We start from the raw sequence: 14,855 nt of genomic DNA, 5'->3' as shown, positions 1-14,855 counted from the left end.
AAAATATAGAATTATTAATTCTTTCTTTTATCTCAATGAAACTTCAAAGAATCTAAATTGCCTACGGTTATCAAATTCTCTGATTTTTCATTTAAAATATGAAAAATTGGTTGGAGAAATTTTTGTCTAAATTTTCCTATAATCTTCAAAATGTTTCATTGTTTTTTGAGTGTGTGTGGGTGGGGTCTTAAAGTTTTCCTTTTAATGTACCCTTAAGGTTTTATGAAATACATAATGCTTTTTGTTTTGTGTATTTTAGTGGGAAAATGGTTAAACTTGAAAAATGTATTTGGAATACAAAATAATTAAAATCAAAAACCCCTTGACTATTGCGGGTGTTATGTTCCAACCTTCATGATAGGTGAAAATCCATGAAGTAGAAACAGTACTGTATATTTTTTATAATTATTTTTATAATTTGTATATATTTTATTATAAATGCAAAACAACACCACAGAGGGATTGGCGTAAAATTAAATAATAAACCATGATAGGGGAACTGAGATACAGTGAGGAATTACAGTACTCCAATATTAACCTGATGCTTTGTGTGTGTGTGTGTAAATATTGCAAGTAATTTTAATTTGTAATAATTTTGGGAGAATGTATTGTAATACTTGCTGATATTTTCTTTCTTACTGTAGACCAGAATGGTTATAAGCTCATCTATAGAAAAGATTTCAATAGTTTTTAGTTGATCTTCAATGTTTTCTGAAGTAGGTCATTGTGCTAGTTATTTCAAGATGATCATAATTGGTTAATTAAATCTTGCATTAAACCTTAATTGAAAGATATCTGCATCATTGTGTTAAACATCCACTTTTCCATGCTTGCATGGGTTGCATGAAGTTTGTTGAGGCAGATTTTTCTGTGGCTGGATGCTCTTCCTGTTGCTAACCCTCACTTGCTTCCAAATGTAGTAATATCTCTTCATAGTGAGACATGTTTCCGTGGAAGATTGGAAACAAACATCACTGGTATGATGGTGATGCTTATTTATAACCATCATGTGATGAGGACTCTCTCTCTCTCCCCTCTCTCTCTCTCTCTCTCTCTCATTCTCTCTCTCTCATTCTCTCTCTCTCTTTCTCTCTCTCTCACTCTCTCTCTCTCTCTCACACACACTCTCTCTCTCTCTCGCACACAATAGGCTTTTTCAATTTTTGCCTAGGAAATCTATATCTACCCAGAAAGCTTTGGTCTGCCTGGGGTTATAGTTGAAGACACTTGCCTAAGGTGTCACACAGTGAGACTGGACACAAAACCATGTGGTTGGAAGTAAACTTCTTGACCACAGCTATGTCCTTTTACATGCAACATTTGCAAGTTCTTGTAGAGATAAAAAGAAGCAACAACAAAACATTCAACTTTTATAGTGCAAAAAATGCACACACACACACACACACACATGCATGCGCAAGACTTCTCTCCATTTCAATCTCCTAAATTCACTTGCAAGACCCTACACTTGGCACTGTACAATGCGACTGAACTTGGAACCATGTGGTTGGGAAACTGTCTTCTTAAACGCACACACACACACACACACAGCCTTGCCTGAGCCTATTTTTAAGGTTATTGTAAATAGGTGACATTTTTAGATGTTTTCCTTTTGAATAATTATTTACACTAAAATGTTCAGTCTATGGCTGAATTGCTGAATTATATTTTCTCCTCATGGGTTTCTTTACTATGTAGAATGGAGTAAAAGAAACTAATTCGATTGACACATTGACACTGTATTTGCTTTTCTCTGATACCTTTTATAAGTTGGCTTTAAGTCTGGGCAGATAATCTTTTTAGTACTAGTGTTGTATTATAACCATACAAAAATAAATCTGCTAAGCAAAATTTCTATTCTATCCATGTCAGTAAGAAAATAGAAAAGTAAATGAAAAAAAAAAAAAAAAAAGATCAGATTGAAACATTGACAGTGAACTATGGTTTGATTACTTTATTGATTGGAAATGAAATTTCTGTTCTGGAAATTAGAATATTTATTTTGTCATGGGTACACCATTGGAATGTGTCATGAAACATTAGAAGAAAATCAATTACACTACTTCTACTAACACCATTAACATTACCTTCACTCATTGTCTTTCTTTTTAGGGGCTTTTTTTTCTTTGTTCGAGTGGCATTTTTGTTGTTCTTCTTTTTTTGCCTTTGCTTGTTTGTTTTAAGCACCAGTTTTTGAGTAGAGTTTACTTCAAATTTAGACTTGTTTTCATGTAAACATTAGACACTATCTTTAATAGCCAAGATGTTCTGAGATTTATATCATTGGATATGGTTTCAAATACTACATTAATGCATGGTATTTTTTTTCTCTTTGTGATTGGAAATAGATTTGATTTCAAAATTATCCTCTTGATAGTTTCCTATTCTTAATGCACCACTAATTAATCTTCTGTTACAAAACCTATTTATGAGGGATATTATACCCAGTGTTTTATTTGTATTCTTACTCATGATTCTACTAAAACTTAACTTTAACTCTTTAGCATTTAAACCGGCCATATCCGGCCAAAAGTATTCTGCCTGTTTTATGTTCAAACTGGTCAGATCTGGTCTCTCACACCAACCCTACAATATCGTTTTAAAAATTAACAGCTACCTCCATCAAAATCTCATAGCTACAAGATAATGCATGATTAGTTCAAAACAATGTAGATAAAAAAACATTCATTTGGCAGAATAATGCGAAGACTAAAGGGTTAAGTTAGTTCATGATCTGTGAGGCTTTCATTACATATTTAAGCCATTTCAGTGAAATGAAAATATAGGACTATAATTTATGGGGTGCATGCAGAACAGTGAGAATCTTCATGCATCCCCATAAATTTATCTGTTTGGCTGAGATCAGCACACAACAGCATGTTTTCTAATTTCTGTAAACAAAAGCTTATGCTCTTGTCAGATTCAGTGGCCTGGCAGAGTAGTTTTGACTGAGCAGGCATTCAATAAGGTCAAAACACTGCAGTGTCTTAAAGTTCATTTACACTAGCAAATCACATGATATGAATACACAGCATCTCAAGGGAGGAGGTGTTCTCCATTGATAATAGACAACAGCGATCAGATATTCACATTTGAATTTGCCAGAATGAATTAAGAATGAATAGATATGTTAAAATATGGGCCTCTTTTTGCTATATCAATATATGTGTCCTTTAGAGAAGGTTTATCAAATCATGCTACACAATCATACATAAGTGATGTAGAAAAGATGCAGGAAATAGCTTATGAGCACATACCATTGTTAGCCATATAACCTAAATACTGTCCTAAAAAGGCAAACTTTAAAAAAACAGCCATTAAAATGTAAAAATATTGATTAAATAACAATAAAAAAGAGATTAATTTTCTATGAATTTATTTTACTCTTTTCTCTTCCTTAAATTTTTTTACTTTAGCAACATTTTTATTTGTATATTTTTTTAAAGTTAACATTTGAGACATTTATGAATATGCTCTGACAAAGCACAAACACACCATAATGTGTAGGTGCTTGACATACATGGAAGTTTGCTAGGAGTCGTTAAAACATTATCTGATATAGAATTCTGTATGAAATACAGTCAAAGAAAACATTTTATACCATAATCAGGTCATCTTTTATTTTATGCCCACATGCATATGCACACATACACAAACCCACCCACACACATGAACACACACAATTGTGTTATGAAGTTTGCTTTGCAACTATGTAATTTTGGTTTCTGTCCAACTGTGTGGCACCTATAGCCTTGGTCTAACTAGTGCCTTGTGAGGGGAACTGGGAGCCTGGTGTGTGTGTAGCGGGGTGTACCTTCTAATTAACACTGCTTCATCAAATTTAGTGTCATTGTTTACATTCTCTGGTTAGCTAAATATCCCTCAATTTCAACAGCTTCATCATTTTCAGAATGGTGAGACCATGTTGGAAATGAAAATACTTTACTCTGAAAATCAATAAAAGATTGATGAGGACATTCAGTCACAAAATCTCTCAACAAATTTTACCTAACCCATGCCAGCATGAAAAAAGGGATGTAAGAACAACTACATATATATAAGATTTGTGCAAGTTTGTTTTTCATCGCATAGAGAATATTGATGGTATTTATTTTGATTAAACCATCAGAATGAAAGCTTCACATATATATATATATATATATATATATATATATATATATATATATATATATATATATATATATATATATATATATATATATATATATATATATATATATATGTGTGTGTGTGTGTGTTGATGAAAATATTTGATTTCCGATCTATGGCTGATTTCTTGCAAGAGAAAGTGGAAGCTTCAGTGAAAGAGTTCTTCACCTTGAAGGACAAGAACTGGTATCAGTGTGGGATCAAAGAACTAGCAGAAAAGTGGCTTCAGATGCTGCAATACAGTGGCCTCCACTTTGAATGCTTGGCTGTTTTGACAAACAAAGCAAATAGTTATCAAAATATTGCGAAACTTTTGACTCAACACAATAGTGTAGTTTAGTTGTTATTCTTCTTCCTAATAAGTTAAGGTAGATTGGAATACTTCATAAATCTGTGGTCGGTCACATGTTTTGTGTCTAAAAGCAGTGATTTTATGGGAATGATGGTTGGGGAATGATTTTACATGAAGGAAAGATGAGTAATGATTTTTATGGAATGAAGTTTATCAGCCAAATTCCACACTTTATTTAACAGGACTTCAATAACCTTAACTCTTTTGTTAGTATATTTCCATTGCAAATTGTTCAAAAGCAAGGAAGAATGCTCAAGTATCTTAGAACTTTGCTGGAATAAACTTTTCATTGCATCTTAGTTTTAATATCAACACTATATTTTTAATAATATTGCCACATATCAAAATAGTAACACAAGTATATTTGAAAAAGCTATTACCAAAAGTGAAGCATAACAGCTTGTTTCTGGTATGAAAGCTTCAGTAGTAGTAGTGGTGGTATCACCACCACAATGTCTACTTTTCAATACTAGCATGGGACAAATGGAATTCATTGAGGTAGATATTTTATGTCTTGATGTTCTTCCTAATGCCAACCCTAACCTGTTTTCAATTAAGGGAATATTTCCCTCTGGTTAGATATATTTTCATGGAAGATTGGAAATGGACACGGCTTGTGTGATGCTGCCACTTGTTTACGACTGTCATTCAATACTGAGACAAGGTGACAACAACATACATATACCTTCTATCTTTTACCTGTTTCAGTCATTAGACTGCGGCCATGCTGGGGCACCACCTTCAAGAATTTTAGGTGAATGAATTTATGCCAGCACTTTTTTTTTAAGCATGTTACTTATTTTATCAGTCTCTTTTGCCGAACCACTAAGTCGTGGGGATGTAAACTCTCCAACACCAGTTGTCAAACAATGGTCACACACACACACACATGACAAGATTCTTTCAGTTTCTCTCTACCAAATCCACTCACAAAGCTTTGGTTGATCCAGGTCTATAGTAAAAGAAATTTTCCCAACTTGCCATACAATAAGACTGAACCTGAAGCCTTGTGGTTGGGAAGCAAGTTTTAATCACACAGCTATACCTAAATATTTAATATATGAAACATAAAACAGACCGATTTAGTCAATGAAGTATCAAAATATCATGGTTTCTGATTTTAAATGATAAACATCTAATGAAAATATAACATCTAATGAATAAATACATAATATTTCTTTGAAATGTCTGCTTTCTCATTTTGTTGAAGTGTCAAAAGAAAGAGGTGCATTGAAATTAAGTTGAATTTGCATGAAATGTTTATACATTGTCAGATGATTTTTATATTCATACAGAATAATTAAATGCAATATTCATCCGACTATGAACTTTTAATTCATTAAATAAAGGAACTTTAGCTTATTAATGTGAATTGGATTCCTCTAATGACCTTATTGATTTCATTGAATAGTTATTGATACAGAAAATAAAAGGCACCATCTGCAAATTTAATAAATATATATATATGTTAAACTTAATTATATTTTAAAATCATATGAATCAAATTTTACCCAACCTCTTTTGCTAAATTTCTTTAGTTTTTATTCTGTAAGCTGCAACTTACCTATTTTATATATATAATAAAAACTCAGTAATTCTGTGACAGATGTGCAAGAGAATGAAAGTCATGCTAGAGACATTGAAGAATTTTTGTCTTCAGACTCCCTAGTAAGCATAATGATTGTGTATTTCTTATAGTGTGTATGCAAGTGCATGGCTTAGTGGTTAGGGTGTTGTGCACATGATTCATGTACCAGGCGGCATGTTGTGTCTTTGAGCAGAGCACTTCTGGTCAAGGCCCCAGCATGGCCACAGCTTAAGTAAAACAAATAAAAGAGAAAACAAGTAAACCAGTAAAAGATAAAAAATCATGTTATGACTGCTCAGTCAAGTTTGACCTGTAGCTAAACAACATTTTTTCATAAACCAAATCTAGTTGTTCAGCTGTTAAATTATTTTCTGTTAAATATTACTGTCTTACCAAGCTTTGATCACCATTTCATTTTAGACTATATTCTATAGCAGAGAATGAAAGAGAGAAAGAGAGAAAGAAAGAGAGAGAGAGTGAGTATGTGAAAGAGAGGAGGGGTTACAAGACATTTGCTATCTTTATAGCTAGTGGTGGCTCTCAGTTGTTCAATTGACTGAGTTACCTGTTTTTGGATTGACATATAAGTGGCTGATCATTCTGCAGGCATGGGTGCCTTTTATGTAATTCTTAGCCAGAATCAACATGACACAAGGTACAACAAGGCAATATCTTTTTGAATTACACATACAATTCACCTACAGTTTCTGTCTACCCAGTTTCACTTGAGTTGGTTTGATGGTAAACAAAATGACATTTGCCCAAGTTACCACTCACAGTGATATCGAACCTGGGACCCTGTGGTCGTGAAGTGAACTTCTTAGGCAATACTGCCCCTAGCTATAACTCCACGACTTTGCATTTGTTATCTTTGATGTCAGCCCTGGATTTCTTTCATTGCAAGATTAAATGCTTTACTTTTATAAGAAATCTGTTAATTCATATACCTTGATGCCTCTTTAACCCTTTAATACGAACCCTTCTAAGACTGACCCTGGTTCTATAAATACACACTTTTTTTAAAGTGATCTCAATTTATGTTCCTAGCATCAACTTAATGATGGTTACTTTATTAAATTTTTAATTGTTTTTGAAATTAATTGAAATAAAGGCAGAATGTTTCAACAGAAAAATGCTAAGAAAAGGGTTAAGCATTTTTTTATAATTACCTTTGTCTGTCGAGTGGCTGATTAGTCACTGTTAGCAAGAAATTGACGTGTACTCACTTCAGTAATTCATGTTAATATTTTTAGTTTTATTTCTATTATAGAAAAATTTAATCCTCAATCCTTTGTTTTATAACACTTTGTTTTCAGTAACAAAATTTATTTTTAAAAATTGCTTTAAATGTTATCTTTAAATTTTCCCTAATTATTGTAAACTGTGTTTAATGTTTTTCCTTATTTTGCTATTAAATTTCAGGTGTTAGCATCCAGAAGTTGACAGCTACTCCTGATGGAAACTCAGGACATGCAAAGACAATCAAAGAAAAAACAGCCATGGTGCGAGCTGCAAGGCAGCTTTTATCAGCTATCACCCGGGTATTGTTACTTGCAGATAAAGTAGTGGTCAAACAGCTGCTGGCAGCCAAGGATCGAGTAAGTGTCCCCTTCTCCTCTTTCTTTCTTTCTCTCTCTCTCTCTTCCAAAGTTCTTCTCTGGAGAAATGCATTGTTAATTTTTGCAGGTCAAGTTCTTAAATTTAAATGACTGTTGGTCAGTATATTCATGCACGTGCTACTACTAGCTAAATACAATGAAATAAATTTTGCTCTACCAAATTATACTTAAACTTAATATTTCATTGTTCTTATAAGGACTTTTATTTCTTTTCTTTATTCTTTTGGATAAAAAAAAGAGAGAAAAAAAGCTTCCTGATGTTTGCCTTCTCCAACACTTAATACTTACCTGCATAAGAACACCCATGCTAATACATTAACGTTTGAAAGTAAAATCTCAATGAGTGGTCATCACCCTCTAATATAAGCTTGTTTCTTGACTATCTGGTCTTGGGATCAGTCTCATTGTGTAGAATCTTGGACAAGTGTCTTCTACTATATCCCCAGGCCGACCAGTCTTGTGAGTGGATTTGGCAGATGGAAACTGGAAGAAACCTTTCATTGTACATATATGAGGTGGTATCAAAAAGTTCCGATCTAGTTCAGCAGTGCACCAACAGATGGTAGTACATAGCTGTGTGCACAGTGAGAGCTAGTAATGACCTTCATGAGGCAGTCTGCTGAGTGACATCGCTCTGTTTACATTGTAAGTTGCAAAATTTGTATTTTTGCAATCACATGTATGCAGTAGTCTGCGATTTTTGTCATGGACTGGAAGTTGGAACAAAGAACCAGTGTGAAATACTGCATTAAACTTAGGAAATCTGCTACACAGACATTGAACATGCTTTGGCAAGCTTACAGTATCAAGGCAGTGGGTCATATGCAGTGTTTCAAGTGATATGGGTGCTTCAAAAGGCACAACAGAGCCACAGCTCAGTCAAGAGCATGTTCATTGTTTTTTTGACATCCACAGTATTGTACATTGAAAATTCCTCTCACTGGGCCAGGCTGTCCATTAAGAGTTTTACTTCAAAGTTTTGAAGGGTTTGAGGGAGGACATTCGGCAAAAGCAACTGGATCTGTAGAGCACAAAGAATTGGATTCTTCATGATGACAATGCACCCTGTCACCGAACTCTCCTCACTTGTGAGTTTCTTGCCAAAAACAACATGGTATCACTTCCATACCTGCCCTATTTGCCAGATTGAGCACCTGCCGACTTCAATCTCTTCCCCAAGATGAGAATGCAGTTCAAAGGTTGCTGTTTTCACACCCTTGTCGAGATCAAGAGCGATTTGCAGAAGGTCTTTTGACTCACTTACGGAAAACGACTTCCAAGCTGGATTCCAAAAGTGGCAGGAATGCTAGGACCTGTATATCACTGCATAAAGTGACTATTTTGAAGGTAAATAAGTTATTCGTTATCAAACATAACTAGTCCAGGAACCTTTTGACACCACCTCATATACATATTTGTTTATGTGTATTGGTGTGTACCTTTGACTTGAGGGCACATGTTGGTTGTAAATGGGATCACCATCATACAAGCAATGTTTGTTTTCAGTCTTCCATGAAAACCATTCTGGCCATGGGGAACTGTTACTTTGCTTGGAAACAGGAAGAGTATCTGGTTGTAGAAAACCTGTCTCAACAAAATTTGTCTGACCCATGCAACCATGGAAAAATTGATGCTAAATAATGATAAAGGTAGATATTTTACTAAGGCCACAGTAAAGTTTTGGTTATATTGAAAATAAATTTGAAATACATGGGGACAGTCTACTGATAAGAATATTCATGAAAGAAATTAACAAGTCTTGGTTACAGAAAGCTGCGTTGAAGCATTGATGCCAACCATCTGTAACTGTAAAGATGCTGTGTTGATATCTCAAGTAATTTATAACAAAAATCAGCTTCCATAAAATGATTTATGAATTTTTAAGCTGCAAATAAATAGCTGCAAAAGGATTAGTGACAATACTGCAGACTGAGAAGAGTTTGCCAATGATAAAATTCATTTCTGAAACATTTTGAGTTTTCCAAATAGTTTTTCAGTTAAATATCAATTTTATTTATTCATTAACTTTATGTGATTAATTTCTCTAAATATTATATTTAATTACATTAAATATTTGTTCTCCTTTTGCAAACTAGAGAATTATTAGATATCCTGAGGCAGCTAATGAGGGAGTTTCTATACTCTTCTTGCTAAAACCAGCAGTCAAATCTCCCTCAAATATCACCCTACTGTTTTAAAGAATTATATATTGGATAATGTAATCCAGATACACTTCCTGAAAAGTACTCTTATTTCTGGCTTCAGTGCTTTTGCTCTGAAGAGCCAATTTAGGACTAATAACACCAACTACATATGTATTGATTAATGATTTTGCTGATGCTATTAAAGCCAAATTTTGCTTGTGTGTTACATGGTAACTAAGAGCTAAAGAAATAGTTTAAAAAAAAAAATTTTTTTTTTTAAGAATATTGTTTTCTTTTCCACCACCTTCAGTTTTACTGTTTGTGCTACATCCCTCCAAGGAACTTGTTCTTTGTTGCATCTTCTAATCCATCATTAACTTTACTGAACTGATACTACTTCCTTAATATAATTAATTTGTAGCATAAATCCTATTATGTTCCAAAAAATTAATATTTTAATGCCAGAAGATAATTGTTGGGGGAAAAAAAAACATTTAAAAATGCATTTTCTTTTTTTCCTATTGAAAACATTGTGTTCTGATTTTTAGAAAAGGGTTTTCCTTTAATTTCCAGGTAAGTAAGATTCAGGGTGCAGCCAAAAACCCCTCCATATTTACTATTCTTGATAAACCAATATTTGGGAGGTTTTTCTTTAGCATCACTGTAATGTGGCGAAGTTTCTTTCATAACATCATGGCTTATGATTCTGTTGATGACGTGTCATTGTGAACAGGTGTCTTCTCAAACTGACTAGTGCCTTAACTTACAAGTGCCTGAGTATTCCACAGACATGTAAACTCTTAATGTAATTTTCAGGCAGAACCAGTGTGACAAGGCTGTACTTTCTGAATTACAGACACATCCAGCTGCTTACTCAAACATTTATTAATAGTGTTCAGTATTTCTAGAGATGTGTATTCTCATCACAATCATCATTGTTTTAACATTTACATTTTCATAGTTTCATGGGTCAATAGAATCTGTGGAGACAGATTTTTCTAGGTTGATGACACAAAGGACATAAAGCCCTTCATGCCATTGACCCCCAACTTGTTTACAAGCAAAGTGATATTTTCCCCATGGCCAGTCATGTTTCTATGGAAGATTGGAAATAAGATACTTTGCATGATAGGGATACTCATATCAATCCCATGATGCTAAGACACACACACACACACACACACGACTGGCATGTTTCAGTTTCCATCTACCAAATCCACACAAAGGCTTTGGTTAGCCTGGAGAAATGGAAGACACTTGCCCAAGGTACTATACAGTGAGACTGAACCCACAAACCATGTGGTTGGGAAGCGTATTTCTTCACCACACAGCCATGCCTCTTCTTATATAATTAGACATATTGATGTACGTAGACCTAATGTCTGAACCAAATAATATAATGTAAAACTCTGCTATTGTCAATTCACATGTTTCTTAAGTAAACACATTAATCTTGTATTAGTACCATTTCAAGTTGAGTGGTTGTGGTTTGATGGAGGATAAGATCATCATCGTCATCATCATGTTAATATTCATTTCTTTGTATTGGCAGGAGTGTGAGATATGTCTGTCATACAGCATGCTATCCACTTCATCTCAGATCTGTTATCATCCAAATTTTTTAGTGGTTTGGTATGCTGACATCTGACTTCATCACTTCTTCCCAACTATTCACACATGTCTACATGAGAACTACTATCAAATTTATTTTGAAAACGTGTATTAAATCAGTAAAGCAGTTCAGAAATGAACATCCCAAAGTGGTTAGAAAATTTGTTGGCAAATATTTTTGAAAATTGCTTATCTCGAGCATCATATCTAATACAGTTAAGTTCTTTGAGAGGTAGTCTCTCTCTCTCTCTCTCTCTCTCTCTCTCTGTCTTTATTTCTCTGTCTTTTTCTCTACCTCTGTTTCTCTATATCTCTTTCTTTGTCTGTCTGTCTGTCTGTCTCTCTCTCTCTCTCTCTGTCTTTTTCTCTATCTCTGTTTCTCTCTATGTCTCTTTCTTTATCTGTCTGTCTGTCTCTCTCTCTGTCCCTCTCTCTCTCTCTCTCCATCTGTCTCTCTCTCTCCATCTATCTCTCTGTCTCTCTTCATCCGTTTCATTCTCTATTTGCCTCTGTCTCTCTCTTGACCTCTTTGAATACTTTTAGTGAACATTTGATATCTAAAATTGATCAAATGGGTTGTTGGGTTTGATTGCTATGCTCTAAAATATTTAAAGGAATTTAATCCTGTCATTTATTGTGTTACAGATTATTACAGTCTCATTTATCATGTCAATATTAATATCATATATTTCAAGCAAAGAAATTATAAACTGGTTTCATGCTTCAGTGAAATATAACATATCGTTCTTGCTACCCACCTCCTCTCACCTTTGAGAGAGAGAAGTAAAAAAAAACTTCCTTAGAATAATTATTTGAAATACTGCAACACATTGTTTCCACTTAACCAACCAATATGCAATTATTGACAAGCATCCTTTCTGATTTATTTCCGCATCTTTTTTGTTTTTCTTTTGCATTCCCCACAACTGAAACTGGAGTCTGCTGAATTATTGTCCTAATAACCTATATTCACATATTATAGACAACATGTTAGAGAGAGAGAGATTACTGTAACGTTTCTATTGATCCGGTGGGATGAGACTAATCAACTTATGTCCTGAGTTAACTTTTGTATCTATATACATAGCTTTTAACGCTCACTTCGCTTAATCTATAAAAAATACCTTGTTGTTATTTGTTATTGTTTTTCTCCATCTTCCTAGCTTCCTTTGTCTAAATCTCTGAAGCTGCCCTCCATACTATCAGTCATCTCCTAGTCATGAACCCCCAACTCCCCTAACTCAGAGAATTTGTTTTTCATCATTCACTACATCCACCCTTCAACCCTACCCAATCTTTACAGTGGTTGCCCACTTCCCTGTCCTCTCATCTATTCTCTATCTCTAAATCCCTTGATACCATCTTGCAAATTCCACCCACACTTTTGGTACTTCTTCCACTACTCCTTCCTTCATACACTTCTACTCACCTTGTACATTGAGGATTCACCTTGACCTCTCCTACTCTCGTTTCCAAAACGTGAATGACCATGTGGCTCCTCTATAGCAAAATACCTCTTCTGCTCTGGCCCTACTTCTCTCATGCTTCAACCTCTCATCTTCTAGTGTAAAGCCTCCTCTTTTGGTGTAGACTATGTTGCAAGCTGCATGGAAACTTAACCAGCTCTGGTGCCATGATGAATGCATCAGTACAAACTGTAAAGTGGTTGTCATTAGGAAGAGTGTTTCACTGGAGAAATCATACCAAAGCAGATGATGGAGCACAATGCATACTTCAGACTGGTTGGATCCTGTGAAACCATCCATATTCCATGCCAGCATGGAACACAGAACATGATCTTTAAATGACGATGAAATTGATAGGATTTGAATTTATTATACACTAAATTATCTGACATATTTCTTTTTCTCTCTTTTTCTGCTTTATGGGAATTGATTTCAAATTGTTAATATTTATTTATTTATTTATTTTACTATCCAATAATTTCAAGGATATGAAGTGGCTCAGAGATGTGTTGATAGAGAGTATTGGAAGAGGCAGTTGTCTCAGAGCTGGTTGGTTACTTTGGTTGAAAGCAAACAAAAAAGTTTGTACAAGGAATTGAGTGGTTATGAGCGAGACCTGAATCCTATGTAAAATTTGTCTGAAACGCAGCAGCAAATTTGGTGGCTTTTAACAACCAGCATAGCTACTAAGAGGGCAATAATGGATTGGCTGAATTAACTGTTTGGTTAAGTAAGTTTCTGTCGAAATACAACTTTTGCTTCAATTATAATACTGAAGCCTGGCTGTGTGGTAAGGAACTTGTTTCCCAACCACATGGTTCTGGGTTCAGTCCCACTGCATGGCACCTTAGGTGAGTGTCTTCTGCTATAGCCTCAGGCTGACCAAAGCCTTGTGAGTGGATTTGGTAGATAGAAATCCAGTGAGGTTGACTAGTAACTTGCAAGACAAAGATATCTTAGTTGAGTGAAGGAGTGGAACCAAGAGAAGTGGATGTGTGCCAGGCAAGATGTTAGAGTATAATTGAGGGCAGAGATAGTTGTTTTACTATAGAAGAGAGACTTGGCCATCCCAGTAGGACAAGGAAAGAGAAGGAAGGAGGGAGAGAGTTTGTGAAAAAGATAGACAATCAATGAGAGAGAGAGAGAGAGAGGTAGTGTTGGAGATGTATTGGAGAATTACCCACATTGAACAGTAGGGGTGAGGAGTATAAGTAGTACTGAAGGTATAGAGAGGGATGTTCTGTAACAATGTGATGGGGGGATATGTTTAAAGATGCAAGTTGTAAGGGATGGAGTTGTAACTGAAAATTTGTTAAATATTTTTAAGTGTGTTTAGTTTTCCAAATTGGTAAACATTTCCTTTCCTTTTTGTGTGTGTGTGTTTTGTATTAAAATTCATTTAAAATCTTATTCATTTAAAAATCTTGATTTTCGTTCAGTAAATATTTCTTTTCAAGTTCACTTTCCCATTGTAATATTTGAAATTCGTTCCCTTTAGAATTTCTAACTTCAACTTCTCTCTAAATTCCAACCATGGTAATGCATTCTGTTTCCAAAGTCCATTATGCGAATGAACAGTTTCTTAATAAACCCAATAATCAATCCATGTACTTTGCAATGTTGACATAATCTAGCAATCTGTTTCAATGAAAAGCTTCATAATTTTCTACCATGTTTATTATATCGGTCTTTTACTTCTTTCAGTGAACTGTGGCCATACTGGGGCACATTTTCAAAGGTTTTATTCATGGGGGAAATATTTTGAATGTAGATATTTAGGTTATAACTTGTAATAGTTTGACATATAAACCTTTATCCTTCTACTTAATCAATAAAAAAGACTAAAAATCTATCTAAAAGTCTATATCCTATTCATATTAAAAGCAAAAATATTAGGATTATTAA

At 34.3% G+C, this 14,855-nt stretch overlaps 1 protein-coding gene across 3 annotated transcripts in view; it reads left to right on the top strand.

The window, feature by feature from the left end:
* Positions 1–14,855, top strand: part of LOC115211339 (alpha-catulin) — a 349,449-nt gene that overhangs the window by 200,773 nt on the left and 133,821 nt on the right. For all 3 annotated transcript variants that reach the window (XM_029780108.2, XM_036508401.1, XM_029780109.2), the window contains exon 3: positions 7,533–7,708. In XM_029780108.2, coding sequence (XP_029635968.1) covers positions 7,533–7,708 — 176 coding nt within the window. The remainder of the gene's footprint in view (positions 1–7,532; positions 7,709–14,855) is intronic.

This window comes from Octopus sinensis, linkage group LG1 (genome assembly GCF_006345805.1).
Source record: "Octopus sinensis linkage group LG1, ASM634580v1, whole genome shotgun sequence".
In the NCBI taxonomy this organism is placed as follows: Eukaryota; Metazoa; Mollusca; class Cephalopoda; order Octopoda; family Octopodidae; genus Octopus; species Octopus sinensis.
This window is presented reverse-complemented; position numbering and strand designations above follow the sequence as displayed.